At 48.4% G+C, this 25,083-nt stretch overlaps 1 protein-coding gene across 2 annotated transcripts in view; it reads right to left on the bottom strand.

Annotated features, from left to right (window-relative positions):
• Nucleotides 1-315: 315 nt before the first annotated feature.
• LSM3 (LSM3 homolog, U6 small nuclear RNA and mRNA degradation associated) overlaps nt 316-25,083 on the bottom strand; it is a 122,060-nt gene continuing 97,292 nt past the window's right edge. For both annotated transcript variants that reach the window (XM_058725868.1, XM_058725866.1), the window contains exon 4: nt 316-577. In XM_058725868.1, coding sequence (XP_058581851.1) covers nt 335-577 — 243 coding nt within the window. In that variant the 3' untranslated portion in view covers nt 316-334. The remainder of the gene's footprint in view (nt 578-25,083) is intronic.

The following is a 25,083-nucleotide window of genomic DNA, read 5'->3' as shown; positions in this document are numbered from 1 at the left end:
CATATATCCCCCCAGCCCTGCGAGGCTCAAAACACACACGTTCAAGGGACGGAATAGAATAGGGCAAGCTCCACCCATCTCCCCGTTGGGCACATGTCTTTGTGGGTCACCAGGGTGACCAAGACTCAACCACGATTTCAAGAAACTCAGGGTCATCTCCTGAGAAGCTCACATTCTGTGTCCTAGCAAGTCCACCCCTGGGCCTTCTGGTCTACCCCTAAGAAATTTTTGCAAGCACGTTCAGCCCAGTATATTTGCAGCGACAAAGAATTAGGAGCAGCCTAAATGTCCTTCAAACAATTAAAAAGCTGAGGGCTTTTAATTGAATTTAATTTCAATTCACGCAATTGAGCAAGGCAGTCACTGACAGAATAAAGTGTGGCCCTCGGCCCCAGTGCAGAAGGATCCAGAAGTATTGATATGTTAGAAGAACAGGAACACAGCAACAGCTGTGTGCTGGTATTCTTGCTGGAGAAAACACACATTCGCTTACCTGAGCGTGAAGGTGCAGACAACATTTCTGGAAGGACAGGAATGAAACGAAACGAACAGGTGGTCTCTGGGGAGGGATCTCTACCTGGAGAGAGAAAGAGTCTGGCTTTTAATGGTATATACTTTTTTTTTTTTTTTTTTTTTTTTTTTTAAAGCTCTGGCACTTTTGTTTACCATGTGCAGGCTTGATCTTTCCATTGAAAAAGGTTACTTATCCAAGGGAATCAAAAATACATGTCCATGCAAAAACGTGTACATGAATGACCATAGCAGCCCCGGTCATAAGAGCCAAAATGTGGAAACAATGTCCATCAACTGGTGAATGGGTAAATAAAATGTGGTCTATCCCTACACTGGAACACTATTCAGCCATAAAAAGGAATGAAGTGCCAATACATGCCCAGCATGGATGAACCTTAGAACCATGCCAAGTGAAAGAAGCCAAACACAAATGCCATATATTGTATGAAATGTCCAGAGTAGGCAAAGCCATAGGGACAGAAAGAGGGTTAGTGGTTGCCTCAGGAATGAGGAAGAATAAGAAATGACTGCTGACGAGTTTTGGGTTTCTTTTTGGGGCGACAAAATGTTCTAAAATTAGGTGGTGGTGATGGCTGCACCGCTCTGTGAATACACCAAAAACCATGGGTTGTACACCTTGAAAGGGTGAGTTTTATAGCACACGGATTGTGTCTCAATGAAGCAATTATTTAAAAGAGTAGTTACTGTATTTATTTGTTTCCTAAGGTTGTTGTAACAAAGTACCCAAAACAGGGTGGCTTTAAACCTCAGAAACCTATCGTCTCATAGGTCTGGGGGCTAGAAGTACGAGATCAGGACGTCAGTAGGGTCGTGTTCCCTCTGATGGCTCTAGGGAGGATCCTTCCTTGCCTCTTCCAGCTTCTGGTGTTTGCCAGCAGCCCTCAGCGTCCCTGGCTTATGGACACGTGATTCCAGTCACATGGTAGTCTTCTCCATGTCTCTCTGTCTCTCTGTCCAGATTTCCCCTTTTTGTAAGGACACAGTCATACTGGATTAGGGCCCACCCAGTGACCTCATCCTAACCTTGTTAAATCTGCAAAGATAATTTCCAAATAAGGTCACATTCACAGGTACCAGGGGTGAAGATTTCAATGTAACTTTTTGGGGAACACAATCTAACCTGTAATACTATGTTTATAAATGCTTTTTTTTTTTTTTTTTTTTCAACGTTTTTTTTTTTTTTTTTTTTTTTTTTTTTAAATTTTTTTTTCCACGTTTTTATTTATTTTTGGGACAGAGAGAGACAGAGCATGAACGGGGGAGGGACAGAGAGAGAGGGAGACACAGAATCGGAAACAGGCTCCAGGCTCTGAGCCATCAGCCCAGAGCCTGACGCGGGGCTCGAACTCATGGACCGTGAGATCGTGACCTGGCTGAAGTCGGACGCTTAACCGACTGCGCCACCCAGGCGCCCCCAACGTTTTTTTTAAATTTATTTTTGGGACAGAGAGAGACAGAGCATGAACGGGGGAGGGGCAGAGAGAGAGGGAGACACAGAATCGGAAACAGGCTCCAGGCTCCGAGCCATCAGCCCAGAGCCTGACGCGGGGCTCGAACTCACGGACCGCGAGATCGTGACCTGGCTGAAGTCGGACGCTTAACCGACTGCACCACCCAGGCGCTCCTATAAATGCTTTTAATAAAGAGACTGTATCTGCCTAGCCGAGGAGAGAGACCTGCATGTAGAGGAGGGTAGTCACAATGGTGTGTGTGATATACTCAGGAGAGGGACTCGGGGCTGTGCAAGTTCAAGATGTAGAAGATCTTGCTCTGGAAATCAGGAGTGGCTTCCCAGAAGAGGCATTTGAGCTGGACCTCTTGTCAGAATCTGTTGTCTGAACCAAGATACATATTTTTGAGAGTGAAAGGGGGCCCTGTTAATAATTACACCCGAACAAAACATACAAACCCGGACTATGGCAAGTTAGTTGGATTCTGTGCTCACTTTGGTCTTAAGAGACAGCGAGAATTTGAATATGCGGAGATTGGGGATGGGTGGCAGTAAGAGTGTATCAGATGGAGGGAACGGCAACTGCTAAGGCTGAGAGGTGGGAAACCACCAGATGCTTGCAGGGAAGGGCTAAGTCTAAGGGAATGGAGTCTTGGGAGGCTGGGAAGAGCCTTGAATGCGAGTCCAAGGAGTTAAGAGTCTTCAGCCAAAGTCCACTGAGACTGGCCCCTTGTAGCCAAACCAGGTCTGCTGGAAAAGGGGGCTGTCTACTGTGGCGGGGGGTAGCACAGATGCTCTCAACTCAAACCAGGAAACCAACTAAGTGAATTGTGTTGCACATCAGCTCAGAAACACGAAGCTGGACAGGATCAGACACCCCACTGATGAATCTGCTGACATGGGCCTGCACCTCAGGGAAAACAGGCTTGTCTTACTCCATTGTTCAGCTCTGATTACAGTCTGGAAGCCAAGGTGAGGGGTGGGGGGTAGTGTCAGCTTGGTTGTTAAAACCTTAGACAAATAATTTTTTTTTAATTTTTCTGGAAGCTTCTCTACTTTGGTGTCCAACATACCCTGTTTGTATTTTGTTTTGTTTTGTTTTGTTTTTTTGGTTATTGTTATTTTTGGAATGGGATATGTTGAAGATATCAGCTTATGCATCAAGTAAAAGCTGGTTTTGAGTTACTTAATCCCTTGGAAAGATATCAATCATCATTTGTTTTTCTCGTGAAAAAAATTTTATTTTGTTTTATTTTTATCTATTTAAAATTTTTTTTTTAATGTTTATGATTTTTGAAAGAGAGAGAGAGGGACAGAGTATGAGTGGGGAAAGGGCAGAGAGAGGGAGACATAGAATCCGAAGCAGGCTCCAGGCTCTGAGCTGTCAGCACAGAACCCAACGCGGGACTCAAATTCACAAGCCATGAGATCATGACCTGAGCTGAAGTAGGACGTCAACCGACTGAGCCACCCAGGCACCCCTCAAAATTATTTTTTTCTTTTTTTTTTTTATCGTTTATTTATTATTGAGAGACAGAGAGAGACAGAGCATGAGCGGGGGAGGGGCAGAGAGCGAGGCAGACACAGAATCTGAAGCAGGCTCCAGGCTCCGAGCTGTCAGCACAGAGCCTGATATGGGGCTCAAACTCCCAAACTGGGAGATCATGACCTGAGCCGAAGTCAGATGCTCAACCGAATGAGCTACCCGGGCGCCCCCAAATTATTTTTTTAAAATAGGAAACTTTACATTTATGGGAGAGGTAGGAAAAGCATTTTATAGCAAAATGCTGAGGTCTGTGTTCCTAAAGGAGGCATCTGATATTTGAACTTCAATAATCCACAGTTGGCTGTATGTTCTTCTGCAGGTGCTCTGGGCTCCTGGTGAGGGGACCACCTTCCTTGGCAGCCCCTCGCCCTTGCCTCCCTACACCTTCTGCCACAGGAGCAGCTCGGATGCCAAATGGTCCTGTACTGCTATTCCATGTAGCTCTGTGATCTCTCCCTGGTTTCTTCAGCTCCCTAGCTTGTTGAGATGTCCTGGGGCTCAGTCCTTGGCAGCCTCCTCAGTCTACATGCTGATCACCCCAAATGCGCATCTGCTGTCCAGATCCCCCCACCCCCCGGACTCCAGACCTATGTGTCCAGCTGCCTCCTGGACAAGCCCCTCTGTCTTTTTTGTTTGTTTGTTTTTAGCAAAGTGATATTCACTTTCTACTTGAAGTAATAATAAGAGATATCCTTTTGAAGTAAATTTATGTAAGTTTTAAAAAATGAGAGTTTTTTTTTAACATTTTTTTTGAAACATGAGAGGTGGCAAACACCTGTTTATTCTCTGTTCTTCAGGACTTCGGTCAAATGCCTGGCAAATGTCCTCCGGCAAAACTACCTGTAGCCACCTGTGGTTAAACAAGGTGGGTTTGCTACTCACTGCAGCGAGGGAGAACACACCTGTGGGGACTATGGGTTCTCGGTAGAGAGTGCTAGAAAGAACCTAGTATGGGGTTTGGTCTTTGGCTGGGTGGTTTAGGGGAGGAACCCAGGTCGAAGGGGTTCACCAGATTCAATGGCGTCAGAAAGCAGAGGCAATTCTGTGACTGAGGATCTCAGTCAATCTCATCTACAGACAGGGGAGGCCCAAATGATGATATTGCTGATAAAGATGATCATTGGTAAAGATATATTTATTTTAACTGAATGAGAGGCCCAGTTAGACAGGCCGCTTGTGTTTTGTGGGTGGCACGGGTTGTGTCTATGCTGAGACATGACTGTGAAGTGGCCTTGCTGTGTCTCACTCTCTCATTGTCCCAGAGGGACCTCTGCTGAGGTTGGTGTTTTGTGAGCTTGTTAACGTCCCACAGGAGGCCAGCACGACCCAGCTAGGAGCCAGGCCAGCTTCCAGGGGCTGCTTCTCTTTTTCTCCCTCCACCACTCCTCAGCTTCCTCAGGGAACACTTTCCGTCTGAATGCAGAATTCCTCCCCCACGCTCCAAGAACAGTCCTTAAAATCAGCATATAGCATGCAAACAGTTAAAAGAATGTTCTCTTAATGGCACAGCTCATCAATTTTGTTTTCATTTGCAGTCACCCGTGGACCCAACACCCAGGTCAAGGTAAAGAACATTTCCACACCCCAGAAGAATCCCTCGTGCCCCCTCCTGGGTGACACCCCATGATGAGGCTTCCAGGATCACCCTGTCATGGCAGAGGCCTCTCTGGAAGGCCCCCTAAATGGAATCTTGCAGCATGTTCCCTTGTGTCTGGCTTCTCTTGTTCACCATAAAGTCTACAGACTTTACCCATGTTGTTGTGTGAGGCAGCAGCTCTTGTGTTCATGACTGGACATCATATGGAAAACCACACCCTTTGACTTTCTTTCTTTTTTTCAGTGTTTATTTTGGAGAGAGAGAGGAGAGAGAAAGAGTGGGGGGTGGGCAGAGAGAGAGGAAGACACAGAGTCAGAAGCAGGATCTAGGCTCTGAGCTGTCAGCACAGAGCCTGACGCGGGGCTCGAACTCATGAACCGTGAGATCGTGACCTGAGCCAAAGTCAGACACTTGACCGACTGGGCCACCCAGGAGCCCCAACACCCCTTGACTTTCTACCCTACTCTGTGCATAGAAATGATCCAAGGTGGATGATGGACTGGATGGAGCATTGGAGACAGTCCTCATGGCCTTTGGGAGGCAAGGATTTTTCTAAACAGGAGACAAGGCACCCTAACTGGAAAAAAAGAAATATATATGTTGTCTTTGATTAAAGTTAACAACTTTTCTCCATCAAAAGACACCCTTAAGATAGTCAAAGGGCAAGCCTGGGCTAGGAGGAAATATTTTGTTTATGCCTTCAATCTTGGCTTATCATTTCCTTGATGGCTTACTACATACTTCACCATGCATTCTTTTTTTTCTCCCCTTAATTTTTTTTCACCAGCTTAAGATAAAATCGTCATACATATAACATTGTGTAAGTTTAAGGTGCTTAGTGATGAGAATATTTAAGCATATGATACAGTATTATTACCTATAATCACTATGCTGTACATTAGATCCCCAGAACTATTTGATCTTAGGACTGGAAGTTTGTACCTTTGACCAACATCTCCCCGTTTTCCATACCCTCAACCCCTGGCAACTACCACTCTACCCTGTTTCGCTGAATTTGAATTTTTTAGATTCTACATACAAGCGAGGTCATACAGCATTTGTTTTTTCTCTGTGTTATCTCACTTAGCATAATGCCTTCAAGTTTCATCCAAGCTGTAGCAAATGTTAGATTTCCATCTTTCTCATGGCTGAATAATATTCCATTGTGTGTATGTGTATATATATATATATATATATATATATATATATATGCCACGTCTTCTTTATCTATTCATCCATCAATGGACACATAGGTTGTTTCCATATCTTAGCTATTATTAGTAATCAGCATGAATTATTTTTCTTCTTTTCTCTTTCCTACATGTATTTCATTCAAAAGCCGTGTGGACTTTAGTTCCAATACCATTCAGTCCATGACATGAAATTGATAAAAACCTTCTAAGATTTGGAGGAGCCAAATTATTTGATTTTCACATAGCTGTTTGGGCTTCACTTCCTGACCCACACTTTGGCAGTTGGGACAGGCCCCCTCAAGCCTTCTGTGTAATCCCTGCTCCTTGTCTACAGGATCGTGAGGCCAGTAAGATCATTACCTTCACCATCCAGCTGAGGCAGCCGAGGCTCTGGGAGGTTAAGGGGTTTGTCAAGGTCACCTGCAGCACCCCTAGCCAGTGTTGTGGCCAGCACAGTATAGAGTAGGTACTGACTAAATGCTTCTAAAGCTGCAGGATTGGCTCAGCTTTGGGGCTTCCCAGATACGGTGTGTGTGTGTGTGTGTGTGTGTGTGTGTGTGTGTGTGTCCAGGTAGCATTCCCAGGCAGAAGACCATGATTTTGGCATTGGTTGTGAATCCCAGATGAAGGCTACAGGATGCCTCTATGCTACTCCAGTGCCAAGAAAGAAAGAACCAAACCCTAAGACTGTGTCCCTGCCTTTATACCCCTAGCCCCGTCCTGTGGCCTGGGGACACCAAAGACAGATGCTGATATGGGAACAGGGCAGTTATCTTCCCTTCTGGGGCTCCAGCTACGTTCCATTTGTAAACAGTGCCTGGAGTTGCACCCCACCTCTGGGAGGTGAGGCACCCCACCTTCCCAGGTCTTTAAGCAGCAGAACAATGGAGCCGCACTCAGAGGCTTGCTCCAGACTCACTGGGGCCAACAATTCGACAATTCCACAATTGCACATAATTCAAATTAGCAGCTCCGACCTCCCACCTCAGGCTGGCGCCAGGCATTCCCTGCTGGGCGCTGCGTGACCTGTTCTTTCCAGCACAGCTGCTACCCTAAGTCTTCAATAATGGGAAAAAGGCCAAAAGAAAGAGAGAGGGAAAGAAGAAAACTTCTTTTTATTATCAATCAGCAGATGTATGGAGACGTGTGAGGAACACAGAGACAGTCCCCAGAATTGGGGTCAAGTCCTCCCTCTGCTACTCACTAGCTGTGCCTCAGTTTTCTGAGCTGCAAAATGGGCATGATATCATTGCTCACCTCGTAGCGTCATAGTGAGGACTTAGGAATGTGCAAGAGTTTTGAGCTTAGGACCTGGAATCTGCGGATCAGGGATCAAGGGCTGGCCTTGGGTGGTTCCCACAATGTCTGAATGTCTGGTAGGGGTCCTGCCAAAGCTGATGACCAAGCCGCTCCCAAGTTAGTCATCCCAGCTCAGCAGCTCAGTGTTCTCCTGTGAAATGAAGGGATGCTGGTAAGAATTGCCCCTGGGTGGCTCAGTCAGTTGGGGGTCCGACTCTTAATTTCAGCTCAGGTCATGATCTCACGGTTCATGAGATCAAGCCCTGAATCAGGCTCTGTGCTGACAGTGGAGGGCCTGCTTGGGATTCTCTCTCCCTCCCTCTCTCCCTCTCCCCTGCATGTTCTCTCTCTCTCTCTCTCTCTCAAAATAAATAAATAAACTTAAAAAAAATTGCTGTGAGGACAGAGCACAATAATGTTTGTGCATTGTAAACCATAAAGTATGGCATCTCTCTCTATTTTCATATAAACTTGCTGAGAAGCTGTTACATTCTGGGCACTGACAGGGATCGAGAGATAAGTCTAGCACCTCAGGGAGACCAAGGCCAAGGAGAGGAGACAGAGCACTCCTGCCCTATGCTCTGGGTATCATTGCATCCCCAGGCAATGGAGGAGGAAGCTGAGGGCCAGTTACACGTCACACAGCACATCGTCCAGCCATTTCTTGAGTCTGGTGTGCTTTGTGCAGTTCCAATCAAAACAGGCTCCAGTTGGTTTTGATGGAGGAGATTTGGGCTAAGACAGGAACTGGCAGTGGCATATTATGGTGGGGGTGGACAGGAAGCACCAGATCGGCTTAGTGAGCAGCAAGTAGGTCAGGGTGGCTGAGACCAAACTGTCCCAGGTTAGGGGGACAAGCAAAGGAGACAGGGTGTGAAAGGAGGTCTGGGGAGCCAGAGGCCTTAGCCTGAATCCATAGGAGTGTCATCTGCACCCCTGGCCAAACCTGAGCTCAGAGCTGGGGACACAAAGGGGAATCAGACATTCTCTCGGCCCCAGGAGCTCATGAGTCAGATCCACTTGGGGGGAGGCTCAGACAACTGTGGGAGCCCAGGGAGCCCCTGACCCAGCCTGGGGCACCAGAGAAGACTTCAGGGAATGCAGAGACCTGAAAAGATGCACAGTCAGGTGAAAAGGGATGGGGATGGGGAGGATTTGGAGGAAGAGGGAACAATGTGTGCTAAGACTCTCAGGCTTGAGTGAGGCATCTGAAGAGGCTGGAAGGGCTAAATGGGGTCCAGGGCCTGGGGGAAGGGACCAGCCTTGTACAAAAGGAAAAGGGATGCAGAGGTCAGTTTGCAGATGGGGGTGGTGTTCAGGACTGGAGTGGAGAAAGGAGTGACAGGAGATACCTGTGTTCTTGTTCCCCACTCCCGCACCCCTCGCTCACTGTGTTCCAGCCACCATGCCTCCTGGCTGTTCCTCCAGCATCTCTGCACACTCACTGCTGCCTCCCGGCCTTTGCATGTGCTGTGCCCTCTGCCTAGAATGCTTCTTCCCTTGTCTGCGGGGCTCACTCCTTGTTATCATTCCAGCATTGGCTCACACACCCTTCCCTGATGGGCCTTCCTTGGCTATCCGATCACCCCTGTCTCTTTATCCTGCTTTGTTATTTTCTTCCTGAACACTTACCACTCGCTGATATATTATGTAACCATGAGCTTATATGTTTATTTTGTGTCTCGTCCGCTTAGCATGTAGCTTGCAGAGAACATGTCAGTTTTGCTCATGGCTATATCCTTGGCACCTAGAGTAACACCTGGTACGTAGTAGGTGCTCATTGTGAATGAAAGACCAAGTGGAGCTGGTGTGAGGTGATGAGGGGCAGTCTCTGGTGACCACCATTCAACTCTTCTCCCAGAGACGTATTTGGAAAGACCTCTGCTCTCTGGCACACAAACAGAGCAGGCATATGGCTTCCTCTAAGCCCCGCCCCCTTCACCTCTGTAGAGCCCCCTAGGTCCCTGCACTCAGTCCCTGGTGTGGACGGAGGGCTGTGATTTTGCTGAGGCTGCTGGCAGGGAGTAGAGAGAAGGGTTGGAGTTGAGATGTCAGGTTAGGTTTCAAGGAGCTGCTCCCTGGGGCTTTGACTGGGACAATGGGGATGACTCTCCCCCTGCTCCTTGTGTCTGTCATCTTTCAGCAGGCTGGCCTGGACCTAGTCTACGGGGCAGCAAGTCCCCAAGAGAGTTAGCAGAAGCACCCAAGCTTCTTGAGGACTAGGCCTGGAACTGGCACACCATCACTTCCATATTCTAATAGCCAAAGGATGGCATAGACCACGCCCGGATTCAAGGTAGGGAGAAATAGACTCCGACTCTCAGTGGGAGGAGCTGCAAAGTCACATTAGAAAGTGCACAGAGACAAGGAGGTATAAGGGAGTGTGGCTATTTTCACAACCAATCATATATGTTAGGCCACACAAGCAAGCTGTGAAATGATATGAGACACTGGTCGCTTCTAGGAAGTAGGATCAACAGGGGTGGGCAATTTGGATCTTCTCCTGTATTTTATTTTTATTTATTTTTTTATTTGAGAGAGAGAGAGAGAGAGAGAGAGAGAGAGAGAATGAGCAGGGAGAGTGGGGGGAGTGAGAGGAGAGAGAGAATCCTAAGTAAGTTCTATGCTCAGTGCAGAACCTGATGCAGGGCTTGATCCCATGACCTCAAGATCATAACCTGATCTGAAATCAAGAGTCGGATGCTTAACTTACTGAGCCACCTGGGAGCCCCTCGATCTTCTCCTGTATTTTATTATCCTTTCCTAGTGTTTTAATTTTGTTTCAAAAATGAAATATTTTGATCTTAAGGAAATACAGAATGTATCCTTTGGGTGCGTTTTCAGATTTACGAAATGATACATGTGCTGGGGGGTGGGGGGAGTCACCTAGCATTGTTTGCTCTAGGGAGAGATTGGAAGCATCCTAAGTGAACACCAGTGGGTCCTGCTTAAAGAGCTATCAAGGCTGACACATAATGGAATTCTGTTCACAGGCAAAACAAAGAATCAGACAGCCTGAAATGTTCTGATATATTGCAAAACAGATAAAGTGAAAATAGTAAACTGTGTAGAGAGCATTGCAGGTGCCCATTTGAGTGAAAGGTGCATGGACTATCTCTGGAAGGGTGCATAGGACATGAGCAGTGGCTTCCTGGGGGTCAGTGTAGATGGGGAACAGCTTCTTGTTATACTCTTTCATACCCTTAAGATTTTGTATCATGTGAATATGGCTCCTCTCCAAAAACAGATAGAAGTTTTAAAATGATTTGTTTTTGAAAGTAAATCAAAGTTATAGAAAGAAAGAAGAATTCTTTGTGAAATGCCTGGGGGACAGGAGACAAAGGATGACATAGATTTTGTTCCAACCACTGACTCACTCTTTGACCCTTGGGTAAGTCACTGGCTGTCTCCGAGCTTCAGTTTCCACTAGCTATAAAACTGGCCAAGTCTCCTTGGCTTGCTCCCAGATTACTGTGAACAGGGCCACTGTGTTAGACTACTCCAGGGGGTGCTGTTCGCATCATAGTCCATGTGACTGGTGCCTCTTACAATTGTGCAGTGCACAGTGTGGGCAACTGTAGGAGGCAGCCTTGATTGGAGGCCTAAATAGGAAAATGGTCAGGAGAGAGCTTTGAATGTCATGAGGGTAAGGGTGTGCATATGTGAGCGTGTATTATTCGACAGTGCATTCCTCTGAGTGGGTGTGTACTTTCTGCTGACATATGTCCTGTGGACATGAGCTGGGGAAATTGGACAACCCTCCCTCCCCTCCCAGGCTCAGGCTCCTGGGTCTTCTAAGAGTCATGCCTAAGAATAGAAGGAGCCACACTTTAGGCTGCTGAGGTCTCACACTCCACCTTTCGGGGCTCAGTCATGAGGCAAACTGTTTCTTCAGGCTCTTTCCATGCTGGCTCAGAGTCTCCCCAGGGCCAGGATGCAAGAGAGGAATTCCTCACAGACCAAGATGCTCTCTGCTTTTCAAAGTGCAAAGACGTCAGCTCAGTTGGAGAGAGCTGGGCTGCAGTCCCAGCTCTGACACTTACTATCCTTGGGACCCATGAGTCTCAGCATTCTCATCCATGAAATGGAGGTACCTCATAAGGTTGCTGTGACAATTAAATGTTCAGTGAGGTCAGGCACACAGTGGGCACTCCGTCAATGCTAGCTTCTGGTACTGGCTCCTAAGACCTCTCAGGTGCTCAGCCCTCATAATCACACAGTGGTCATGTTTACGCAGACATAAAATGCACAGCCCTTGGCTTTTTGTTCTTAGCTTTGGTGACCCCAGGGATGGGAGGGCATCATAAAGAAGGGAACTCCATGGCTGTAAAGTTGGAAGAAACCCCAGTGAAGTTATTTGCATTCTGTAAATGGAGAAATACAGTTCAAAAAAGAGAAAAAGAAAGAAAGAAAGAAAGAAAGAAAGAAAGAAAGAAAGAAAGAAAAGGAAAGGAAGGAAGGAAGGAAAGACAGAGAGGGAGAGGAAAGAAAGAAAGAAAGAAAGAAAGAAAGAAAGAAAGAAAGAAAGAAAAGGAAAGGAAGAAAGGAAGGAAGGAAGGAAAGACAGAGAGGGAGAGGAGAGAAAGAAAGAAAGAAAGAAAGAAAGAAAGAAAGAAAGAAAGAAAAGGAAAGGAAGAAAGGAAGGAAAGGCAGAGAGGGAGAGGAAAGAAAGAAAGAAAGAAAGAAAGAAAGAAAGAAAGAAAGAAAAGAAAGAAAAAAGAAAGAAAGAAAGAAAGAAAGAAAGAAAGAAAGAAAGGAGGAAGGAAAGAAAGAGAGGGAGAAGAAAGAAGGAAAGAAAGAAAGAAAGAAAGAAAGAAAAAGAAAGGAAGGAAGGAGGGAGGAAGGAAGGAAAGACAGAGAGAAGGAGAGGAAAGAAAGAAAGAGAAGAAAGAAAGAAGAAAGAAAGAAAGAAAGAAAGAAAGAAAAAAAGAAAGAAAGAAAGGAAAGGAAAGGAAGGAAGGAAGGAAAGACAGAGAGGGAGAGGAAAGAAAGAAAGAAAGAAAGAAAGAAAGAAAGAAAGAAAGAAAAGGAAAGGAAGAAAGGAAGGAAGGAAGGAAAGACAGAGAGGGAGAGGAGAGAAAGAAAGAAAGAAAGAAAGAAAGAAAGAAAGAAAGAAAGAAAAGGAAAGGAAGAAAGGAAGGAAAGGCAGAGAGGGAGAGGAAAGAAAGAAAGAAAGAAAGAAAGAAAGAAAGAAAGAAAGAAAGAAAGAAAGAAAAGGAAAGGAAGAAAGGAAGGAAAGGCAGAGAGGGAGAGGAAAGAAAGAAAGAAAGAAAGAAGAAAGAAAGAAAGAAAGAAAGAAAGAAAGAAAGAAAGAAAGAAAGAAAGAAGAAAAGAAAAGAAAAGAAAAGAAAAGAAAAGAAAAGAAAAGAAAAGAAAAGAAAAGAAAAGAAAAGAAAAGAAAAGAAAAGAAAAGGCGGAGCACAGAGGATTTTTAGGACAGTGAAATTACTTTGTATGATACCACATGGTGGCTACATGTCCCCATACATTTGTCCAAACCCACAGAATGTACGAGACATACAGTGAACCTTTGTGGAAACTACAGACTCTGGGTGATAACGACACGTCAGTGTAGGTCCAACCACTGCAACAAAGGTACAGTTCTGTGGGACGGGGCTGTGCACGGGTGGGGGCAGGGGGTGGGAAATCTCTGTCTGTTCCTCTCAGTTCCAAACCTAAAACAGCCCTAAAAAAAATAGTCTACTTAAAAAAACCAACAACCCAAACTGCTGAAGCCCACAGAGGGCACATGTGTCTGTCACACAGAGAGCCCCTGAGGCCTGAGAGAGAGCTCCACGGTGTGGGACAGACAGTGCAGGAAGAGCAACCGTAGCAGGAGGCAGAGACCTGAGTTTGAGTTCCAGGTCTCTCTGTCCCTGGCCCGCTGGGGCCTGGCACTTGACCAGCACTGATATTGTCTGGGGCCTTTCTGGCCTGGCCCAGGTTCCCTCACCAACCACACTGCCTCTGCCACATTCAGGAGGAACAACCCCTCATGTAGGAAGAAGACCTTACCGTCCTACATCCTCAGCAAGGAAAGAGGTCTCTCGGGTCAAGGCCATGGTGGGAGAAGGAAGACATCTGTGTGCAGAGGACCCCAGCCAGCCCTAGGCCAGTGCCTGAGGGCCCCAGCTGACATCCATGTTGGTCCTTAATTCATGTCCCAGCAGCCAGAGGCTGGGCAACACTGTAAGGCCTCATGGCCAGCTTTGGGAGTAGGGTGGCCAGGAGCCCCACATCCAATCCCTTCCAGGTGGTGGGACAATGGCCTCAGCCCCTTGGTTGCGGTGTGACCTAACTGCCCCATCAGATTGGGATGATCCAGGTTTCTGACAAGCCCCAGGGGCTCACTAGGCCAGGCCTGGGGCCAGGGGTCTGCATGGCATAGGAGTGAAGCAGGGTTTTCCAGGGTGGGCCGGGGCCAAGACTGGGAGACTTCTGAATGAGTGGGCAAGGTGCCCACCCCTCAAAAGTGCTCCAGACCCCAGCGTTTGTGAGGGGCAGGGCCGGCGGATCAGGGGGAGATGGCAAGACAGAGCACCAGGCGCCTGGCAGGAGAGGAACACACGTGTCTTCTGGAAGGGTGGCCAGTCCAAACTCCACAAGAGGAGAACATTTACAAGAGGTGGCTTTTCTGGGCTGCTTTACCTGAGTTCAGGGACAGGAAACAGGCCAGAGACAGTGAGTGGTAAGTGGGTGAGTCGCAAGCCCCACTTTCAGTCTGGCTCTTCCGTTGGGCACAGCTGAGTGCCCTTGGGCAAAGCGGACAGGGAATGGAGCCTCGGAATGATCGCCCTGCAGTCACAGACCATAACTGCCCTACCAATTAAGCGACAGGGACAAGGTGAGATGATGACAAATTACAGGTGAGAGGCCCCTCAGGGAATGGCCAGCAGTGATCATGGCTGAATTTGTTCAGACTTTGGTGGTTCCCAGTCCCAGCCACGCCCCTTGGACCAACCGTGTCTTTGTGGGCACGTGACTCGCTTCGCTGGGACTCAGTCTTCCTCTGTAAAAGGGGGCGGATTTATAGGGATTTAGTGTGATCTCAGGTGTCAACTCCTGGGATAGGGCAAGCCCATCAAAAGCCATGTCCCCAGCGGTATCACCACTGTTGCTAACCCACTGTTTCATGATCATTAGTAGTAATAACAACCGGCAGATGAACACCTCTGTCTACTTTCGTCTCCTCAGCTGTAAAATGGGGACAATGAAAGAGCCAACATCTCGGGTTTGCAGCGGGGATTATATGAAGAGTGTGCTGGGAACAGTGCCTGGCACGAGAGTCAGCACTCGGTAAATGTTTGTCATTGTTACTATTGTTGTCAGTATTACTGTTTTATTATCACTGTTGCCATCATCATATTCTAAGCCCTAGGAAAGCTCAACAAGACAGCACAGCCTCCTCCAGGAAGGACGCCTTCTTGCGCCTGAAATGGGAGCAGGCGGTGCAGGTCGCGGGGGCGGGTGGCAGGGGTGGGCGCGGGCCCCGCTCTGGTCCCCCACCCCACTGCCGCCCCCCGCCCCGGCCCATTGCCGGCGTCTGTCCTCCTCCGGAGCTGGCAGCAGCGGGGGCCCACGAGCCGGTGAGGCCGGGCAGGGCCGGGGCGCGCACGCGGGGCCGCACGTGTCCACCCACGCCGGCCGCCCACGCCGGAGGGTCGGGGCGGGCCGCTGTCGCCGGGCCCTGGGCGCGCGTCCCGGGTGGCTCTGGGCCCGGCGTGGGCGCCGGCCCCCTGGGCGGGCACTGCGGGAGCACAGGCCCTGGCCAGCTGGCCCGGAATGGTGCCGGGCGCTTCTCCCTGCCACCCGCAGCAGCCTCTGGAACCCTGACTCCCCGTCATCTCCTCCAAGGGGCCAACGGGTGGGCGGGCCTCAGCGTCTCCTCGCCTCCCTGCTTCGGCTGCACCTCCTGTTGATTCTCAGAACCGAGTCCAAATCCGTCCGCTTCCCCACCCCCGTGGCCCCCAGGGGTCCGGCCACCACCCTCTCTCCCGACCACCTGCCGCCTGCCGCGGTAGCATCCCCGCTCCCCCATGTGCTGTGACACCGTACCACTGCCATTGAGGTTGTGAGCTACCCTTTGTGCCAAAAAGGGCAGAGAAAGAATATGAATTGTGTGGGCCTGGGTTTGCGTAAGAAAGCCTGCCTAACCCAATAAACCATGCCCTGGCATCTAGACGGGGGGCCTAAAGCCAGTAGAGTGTGGGGGGGGGCCCTTAAGGAAAGAATGGAAAATGGGGTACAAAGGTGGGATTAAGAATGAGAAAAGGGGGGTGCCTGGTGGCTCAGTTGGTGGACTTCAGCTCAGGTCATGATCTCACAGTTCATGGGTTTGAGCCCCACGTTGGGCTCTGTGCTAACAGCTTAGAGCCTGGAGCCTGCTTCGGATTCTGTGTCTCCCTCCTCTTTCTGCTCCTCCCCCACTTGTACCTTGTCTCTCTCTCTCTCTCTCTCTCTCTCTCTCTCTCTCAAAAATAAACATTTAAAAAATTTTTTGGAAAAAAAAGAATGAGAAAAGGAATTATAGAAAATAAGGAATATCAGAAAGCTAACAACTGCCACAAACATCACCAACTCCAGGGAAAAATCTCGATATTTTTATTAACCAACTTTCTGACATGGCTTTATCATCCTTCTTCCAACATTCCATTCATCACCGTTCTATGACCACAGTTTTGTCCTATTGTTCACAGGGACTTAAAAGATAACTCGGTCTTTCCTATCAGGTGGACTGTTGAATAAAGTTTTTACTATTATAGACTGTTTAGGGATGCTTCTTTCAGTGTCACAACACATACCTAGAAATGTTTGGTTTTTTTTATAAACACACTCACATTTTTAGCACAATTTGTTAAATTTGGAATAGCATCTAATGAAGTTTTTTCCTGTATGACACCTTGGGTGTTTTTGGTACAGCTGTAAGTGCGTGCCCTATAAACATAGAAATTGTGATAAATTGCATTTTGCGTGATCCTCCCTGAGGAAGAAGAAGAAGAAGAAGAAGAAGAAGAAGAAGAAGAAGAAGAAGAAGAAGGAGGAGGAGGAGGAGGAGGAGGAGGAGGAGGAGGAGAGAAGGAGCAGGAGGAGGAGGAGGAGAAAAGGACTGTGATTTTGATCGTATACATGGCATTATCCAGTCTATATTCCTGGGGGAGAGAACTTTGGTTTGGACCAGGTATGGATAACACAGCAGTGAGAAGCAAATCCTCCATTCACAATTTTACATGTCTGATGGGAGGAAGAAGTTTCTATAGAAGAGTTTCTGGCTTCTTACATTCTGGGCCCAATTTTCCTTCACTTTTTGTATACTGTCTGTGCTGGGTGACTTACAGCATGTTCATATGGGAACACAAACCTTGCCCGGAATCTCTGAATCACCATCCAGGCAAGTGGGCACAGGGAGCTGTAAGGGTGTTCTCAGAAGCTGCCTTCTACATTCAGATGGCTGGCAAGAACTTAACTATATTATGAAATGACTCTGAAGCCCATGTGCTTATCTCAGTAACTCAAATGTGTCTCCAACCTAGTTTCCCCTGAAGCTGGACCCCCAAAATGCCCACAGCCATTCCAGTATCACTCACTATGAGGGACGGACAGATGAGATTCATAGAGGGAAGAGACAGCAGACTTAGCTGCTTGCTGGTGAAATGTATTACTTTTTGCAGATTTTGCACATATGATCCATGAACATGGGGCTGGGCCCCTCCCTGGGAGCAAGGAAAGTGCCTGTGCATGGGAGAAAACCTGAAAACTTGTTTTCTGAGTGCTCTGGTCTGAACATATCCCCCAGCTCCCCATTCGTATGTTGACCCCTAATGCCTAAAGGTGCTGATATTAGGAAGTGGGGCCTTTGGAAGGTTATTAGGTCATAAGGATGAAGCCCTCATGAATGGGATTCCTTCTCTCATAAAACAGATCCCACAGAGCTCCTTATCCCCTTACAATACATGAGGAGGCCCAGGTGAGTCCCAAACCCAGAAGAGGGCCTTCACCCCACCATGCTGGCAATTTGACCTTTGACCTCGAGCCCCCAGAACTGTGAGCTCTACATTTGGCTATTCATAAGCCACCCAGTCTGTGGTATTTTGTTAGAGTGGCCGGAACAGACTAAGACACTGAGCTTTATAGTAAACTCAACTCTGGACCACAGTTTCCTCATCTGTAAAAGAGGGATCACGATAACCATAGCACCTGCTTTATGAATAAATTATTACATGAAAAGCACTGGAACCCTTTCTGACACACGGTAGGTGCTTATTAAACATTCACTGAGCAAATGACCTATAAAGTAAATGCCATTCAAATTCTTCAGTCCAGGTAACAGTTGGCACGAGTCAAACCAATGCATTGAAGCCCTTGCTTAGCAGATTTGTAACAATCTGGTTTTAAGAAGATCAGCAAACTTGTCTGCAGCAGCAGTAGCTGGGGCTGGGACTCTCCTCAGGGGGTGGAGTTGGGAGCATCTCAAGGAAGTGGTTATTCCGCCTTCATTTGCAGCCCGGGGGATGAGGATTTCAGTACCTCTGGAGGCAGCAGGCTCTTTGTCCATCTAAAACCTCCTCCCACCCATGACTGTCACACTGGTTCCACGTGCCCTTTTCCCCAGTCAAAGAGAAGAGGACCCTAATCGACAGGCAGAGATTCAGAAAGATAAGAAAGATGGGAGGTTAAAGTCACCCTAATCTTGAAAACAGAAAAGAACAAGATGCTTTAAGGTCTGTGTAGGACAAGCCAGGGGATCAAGAAAGACCACAGGGCCTGGGCGGCTCAGATGGATAAGCGTTCTGCTCAGGTCATGATCTCACAGTTTGTGAGTTCGAGCCCTGCAGAGGGTTCTCTGCTGTCAGCACAGAGCACATTACCGATCCTCTGTCCCCCTCTCTCTCTGTCCCTTCCCCGCTTGCATTTTCTCTCTCTCAAAAATAAAAAAGAAAGAAAGAGCACAGGCAGTAGAAGAGGAGAGACCCATGTGGACAAAAGGAGAAAGGATCTCACAGAAAGAGCTAGGGAGCTGTAGAGAAGAGACAGCAAGGGAGCAGGGGAGGGTGAGGTGGAGATGGGCCCAGTGAGCTTGGAAGGGGCTGACCTCTCTTCATTCTCATCACAAACATTGTGTGTGCATCAACAGACATTTATCTGTGGCTTGGGATAAAGAGGGGAGCAAGACAGACAAAAATCTTTGCTCTCGCGCAACTTAGATTTCAGTGGTGGAGACAGAAAATAAACAAGTGAGCAAAGAAATAAAGTGAGGGGAATTAATAAATGACAATGCAGAAGATTAAGCCAAGGTGTGGTGGTAGAAAGCTCCAGGGGCTAGTTAACTCTAGGAGGTGACATTTGTGCTGAGACTTGACAGTTAGAAGGAGCCAGTCATGGGAAGATGGGGGAAGAGTATTCCAGGCAGAGGACTAGCAAGTGCAAAGGCACTGAGGTAGTGCCTTGAACACACCTGTTCAAGGAACAGCAAGGAGTGGAGTAAACTGGGGGAGAGTGGCACGGGCCAAGATGAGACTGGTGGGCAGAAAGACAGACGTGCAGGATTTAAAAAATCAGGATACTGAATCTGAATTTAGTTCTAAGTATGTAGGGTTTCAAAGAAAATGTCACATTCTAGGGTTCAAGTGGCCTGGATACTATAAAGAGAGAAATCAAGCCTTTATTAGCGCCCCCACTGTGAGCAAGGCTCTGGGACAAGGCCTTTTGTAGTTATTTTCTATTTGATTCTTAAATGGTAGTGGAGACACCTGATCCAACTGAAGCCCGGAAAAATGAAGGGATTCATCCACGTCACAGAGCTAGACAGCGGCTGAGCCCAAGTCTGGCTCGTGTTCTACTATAACACGACTTCATAGCACTTCCTAAAATGGGTGTGGATTCTTTAAAGTTAATAAAGTGTCTTTATCTGCACCTTATCTCATGTGCTATTACGGAGTGTTATCACCTCTTTGCAATGGCCTGGGAAATGTCTCCCAGACCTTGAATGAGTAGTCACAGCTCTGCAGCTGTTCTCTGTCAGTTTTCAGCGGCTTCTCCCCAAAAACGATCACTGTGACTTGAATTCAGGGTTGGATCCAGCCAGCACCAGGCTGCCCCAGCCCCAACAGTGCCTTTGCGTAAATCAGAGAAAGGTTCCCTTTGCTCAAGACACCTGACTTCCAGCCTCCAGAAAATTATCATAATAACAATGTTGTTAGGGCATCCTTTGAGGCTATCTGTAAAAAAAATTACCCTCATGTGGATCTCTGCTAGCTTTGGTGTGAGAGGTGCTCGCTAGGATGCCGTGCCCTCGTGCAGGGCACAACCTGAATGACGTAGTGATTGTGTCCTAAATAAAATGTTTACAGCAGCAAAGCCATGAGCCCCAGCAAAAGGAGATGTTTGGAAGTGGCCACCCTAGACCACATGTGAACACCAGCTGTACCCCGGGGACGACCATGATGGTCCAGGTTTTCCTAGAACTTCCCAGCCCATCAGGACATTGGGTTCCAGTTCACAGCCTCATCACCATGCTGTCCCCTCCATGCCACCACTCCCCCACTCCGATCCACCTTGCATATGCACACCCTCCAGGGTGTGGAATGTCCTGGGCAGCACGGGCTCCCCGCACAAATTCTCTTGACACTGTGAGATGAGGCTACTAAACAGTCCCCTTGCAAAGGACCTCTCACTTCAACCTGGGTACCACGGGCTCCAGCATTCACTGGACCCTCTTCCCCCGTGTGGCCAGCACCACCTCCAAATGATGGGGTCTCATCTTTGAAGTCTTCCAGCTCCTAAATTTAGAAGCATGGATTAAATCCAAATAAATGGAGAGTTATGTAACTTGATGTCCCTCATCACTGTCCCTCCCCTTGGAATAATCAGCCTTAATCAGCTAATGATGGGGCCCTGAATGCAGCCCCAATCCTCAGCGAGGCTATTAGGCTTATATAAGGAGTGACATTGGCCTGGTGTATTATGAGGCTTTAAAATACATTCTCTCTCTCCCTTTCCTGTCTCTCTCAATCTTCCCCTCTCCCACACGTTCTAACACACACACACCCACACCCACACCCACACCCACACACACACACACACACACACACACACACTCTCTCTCTCTCTCTCTCTCTCTCTCAAACATGTCCATCAAATGCTGAAGCTGCTTAGCTAGTCTGGGATCAAATACATGCAAGCTGAGAGAAGCTTTTACTCATCAGGTGGTTTAAATTTATCACCTAAAAATAAATCACCTCAATCCGTAATGACAGCTAATCCAGGAAAAAAGGGAGCATTTTGCCATAGAATTAGAGACTGAGGAGAAAAAGGGCTTCAGGGAGGGAAATTTGAGAACTTTCTAATCATCAGAACTGTCCAGCCTGAAGAAATAGTGAGCTCCCTGTCACTGGAGGTGAGTAAGCAGAAGTTGGAGATAATGGATAAAGATTCCCGCACTGAGCAGGGACTGAATGGTAACTGACATTTATACAGGGTCTGCTCCCTGCCAGGACTGTGCTCTGTGGGCATTATAACAGAGATGGCAAAAAGCTTTCATCTCAAATGCCAACTCTTACCTCTTGGGATTGGCTGTGGAGCTCTGGACACACAGGATTCTGAGGCTCAGTGAGAAAGAGTACCCTGATCAATTCACAACGTCTTCTGTGGCGCAAAAGGAGGAAACAGATGTCTTGATTGATTAGTGATGTCTGCCATTGGTACAGGAGAAGAGAGCAGAAGGTATGCCATTTGCCAATGATGTATCTTGTCATTTATAGATGAAGAAACTGATTCAGAGTTCACAGTAAGTGACAGAGCCAAGATTTGGACCCAGATTTGACTCCCAAGTCTATGCTCATGGTCATGAGGCTATTCTGCCTCTCAGTGATGGGAGGGATGGTCCTGGGGCTGAATATGCAACCAACAGCCAGCAATGTACCCTCGTTTTCAAGTGCCATAGGCATTTAACTGGCAACCTTTGTGTGGTGGTTCAAGGAGGTCATCTACTGGGTCTGCCGGCTGTCCTGAGGAAAAGGTACATGGGCCACTCCCTGACCCTGGATGGACCCTCCACACCCAGCTTCACTGGAGATGGGTATGCACATCATGGATGAGAAAACTGAGGCAGCCAAGCATGAGCCATCTGTCCTCCCCGGATCCTGTGCTTGGTCTAGAGAGCACATTCTATAGCAAATACAGTGCAGGAAACTCGAGGGGGCAAAGGGGCCACGGCAAGGACCCAGCAGGCACGACAGGCCTCTTGGCCCAGCATGCCACAGGAGCTGGCTTCTCAGCCCCACCTGCAATGGGCCAGCTCCCCAAGGCCATTAGCGCCATGCCATCTGATCAGGTTTCATGGTAGCCCCCAGTTGCAGGTGGAAATTGCCCCTCCCAATCATGTGGCATCCCCGTAGCCCCCATCCCTCCAGTTCTCAGGCTGCCGGTTCAGGGCCAGACACCGTCAGCACTCTTCTCCTTGCCTTCTCATCAATCGTCCATCCTTCCTGTCCCAGGAGCCTCTCTCTCCAGCCCGAACGCTGAGCTTCTGTGCCTACCACTTCTTTTCAGGAGGGGACACTGTTTACCCAAATTCTTCCTAAGAAGCAAAGCCACCATGAGAACAGAGATTTCAAATGGAACCATGCCAAGACCTTATGTATGCCAAGTCCTAGAACGAGAGAGAAGGCATGGTGTGGGGCTGGTCCCGTTCCTAACCATCCACCCTCTCCTTTTGTGAAGGTGGGGAACTGAGGCGACAAAGGCAAGGCACACACATTAACGCCACTCAGGACCTTGGCCAGGACCTCAGAGTTGCATAAGCCAGAGGGCGTGGCTGCCTTTGTATTCTGTGCAGATGGTGTCCTGGGACTGTGCAGGCGGTGGGCAGGGGCCGTGGCTGTGGGGGCTGGAAATGGAGACTGGTGTTCCTTTCCCCTCTGACGTTTCACTTTGGATCAAAGTGGCCTACAGTTTTAATGACTCTACGGAAGTGCCCCCACCTTTGAGATAAACCCCAGGGCTCCCCCTCCCAGAAAGATAAGTTAGGGGGCGAGGTTTCTGGTTTCAAAAGGTGGACCCTGAACCCCTGCTTCTGGAGTGGACTTGAGCCTTTCTTCACGGCTCATTAACTGAGAGCTGCCTGAGAAATCACCAAGACCAGTTGTTTCCAAATTCTTGGCATCGGGTCACTTTTTGCAAACAAATTCTTTCTTGGAACCCCGGTCCATGGGACAGACAAAAACCATGAGATATGGAGATGGGATGGGCCCGTGACCCCTCCAAAATCGTGATCGAAATTATGTGTGTGCATGAATTTTCCCTGGACGGAGTCCATGGTTTATCTTGATTCTTCAAGGGCTACTTGTCCCTGGGAGGGTTAAGAGGGCCTGGAAACGCCCGCTGACAGTCTAGGATACTGTGATTGTCACTTCTATTTTTGTCACCAATTTGCCTTTCTAGCTCCGTGTTGTTCCAGCTGACATTTAAATGAGTTTGCATTTGTAGAGCCCACACCAACTAGTGCTGTGGGTGCAGTGCAGGTGTGGGGGGTGAGGAGGAGGGCCCCAAACTAACAGATGGAAGGGAAGTGCCTGCTGCAGATTAGAATGTGGTCCCAGATCATCAAGAGCTGTTGAGGGCTCCTCAGATGTTTTCAAAGGAAAAAGCAATGTACCATGGAAAGAACTAGAATGTGGGTAGGATAGCCCCCTCTCAGTCTCTTGCTTGGATCCATTGTGTGGCCTTGGCCAAGACTCTGCCTCTTTGTTTTCACCTGAACCATGAGGACCAGTATTTCCTGAAATGTGAAGGATGGAGCCCATGACATGGCCTTAAGTAACATCAGCTCACATAGAAAGTGATTCTTTTCTGATTCCCTTTGGACCCCTCATTCTGATCACGAGCAGGGCAGAAGGCTCAGTGCAGTGCTGGGCATCTTGAACACTTCGCTACCCCCTGTGGACCCTCCCACCCCGACCCCACCTCCACCAGCAAAGCCCTGACTGGTTCGGGGCAGGCCACAGTGTGGGGTTGGACTGTAATGCACTTTGCTCTCGGGGCATTGTTGCACTCCGTTTATGCACAGTGATGCTGGCTGGTGTTCTTTCCAGCAGTGATATGAAGTCTTCTATATTTTTAATGGCATTAAGTAAGAATGAATATGTGTTAATTCAACACAGAATATTAAGAAGACGGTAGAACAGGAGGGACGTGGATATGACAAAATTGTGGAGACGGGGTGAGCGTAGTCAGAGCCGGGAGAGAGAGGCGAGTAGATACAGCGGGTTCTGAGAAGCACTGCCAGGCTGGACCTCACCCACCCCAAACCCTGGAGGGGGTTCGGGGGGCCCGACTCTGCCAACAACTCTGGAGCAGTGGAGAGGGGTTCTGAGCAAAGGCACAACAGAGGGGCCAAATGTCCTTTAGGTGAGTATCTCAAACTGGGGTGCATATGCCTCTTGGGGTACCAGGATCTGCTATGTGGAGGGTGTGAAGCCTGGAGATTAAGGACAACGAGAATCAACTCCTGCATAGTTTAAGACATTACCCTTTAGCAAAAACAGTGCGGTTTTATTGTGGCAGAGACTGGGAATTTCACAGCCATTTTAGGTAGGGTCCCTGGGCCCCAGAATTGCTTATTCCTCTTTCACCTGAGAGGTCCCACCACAGGCAGTGGATAAGAAGGGTCTGAGTCCTCCGTCGCCTGTGTGGCGTTCCGGTGTGTTGGCGAGGACTCTGGCTTGCAAGCGATACAAGCGAGCTCGGCTGACTTCTGCCAAAGACACGCGGGCCTCGTTGGCAAGATGGGAGGTCACCCTTGGAACCAAAGTCTCAGAATCAGCGGGGCTCCGACGAGGGGCCAGGGGCCAGCAGACAGTCTTCAAGGTGAAGACATGTCACAGGACTCAAGAGTCAAAGTTCCCTGGGGGAGTATCCCACTGGCCAAGCCTGCGTCATGTGCCCACCCTCAGTCAGAGGACAGCCGGGTACCTGACTGCCAGTCTTGACCAGATTGCCACCACTGAGAGCTGGAAGCTTCCCCAAGGGGAAATTGGGGTGCTTCTTCCACAGAAAGAGGCAGAGAATGCTAGGCGGGCGAGGAAAGCAAATGGCCACTATGTCACTTTACCTCCCGATGCCTCAGTTTTGTTCTCTGGAAGCAGGACTGAAAAAGATCTGGCCTTTTGAGGGCAACTGAGGGGATAACATGATGTCACCCATGTAACAGTTTGGCTCTCGGTAACTAACACTCCATAAATGTCAGCGATTGGGTTTTGTTTTTTTAATCATTTGTTATAAAAGGACACAAAAACAAGCCACTGTTGGCCAGATGTGAGCCCAACAGATGGCACATGCTCCTTTTGGTTACAGCCACAGAGGCTTTGGAGTTGGCAGACGTGGGTTCAAATCCTGGCTCTATCGTGGAGTAGCTGTGAGGCCCTAGGCAAGTGACCTCAGCCCCACTGGCCGTGTGTGGCTGCCGGCT

Source organism: Neofelis nebulosa, chromosome 4, assembly GCF_028018385.1.
Source record: "Neofelis nebulosa isolate mNeoNeb1 chromosome 4, mNeoNeb1.pri, whole genome shotgun sequence".
Taxonomy (NCBI): Eukaryota; Metazoa; Chordata; class Mammalia; order Carnivora; family Felidae; genus Neofelis; species Neofelis nebulosa.
Note: the sequence above shows the minus strand (reverse complement) of the source record. Positions and strands in the feature narration are given on the sequence as shown.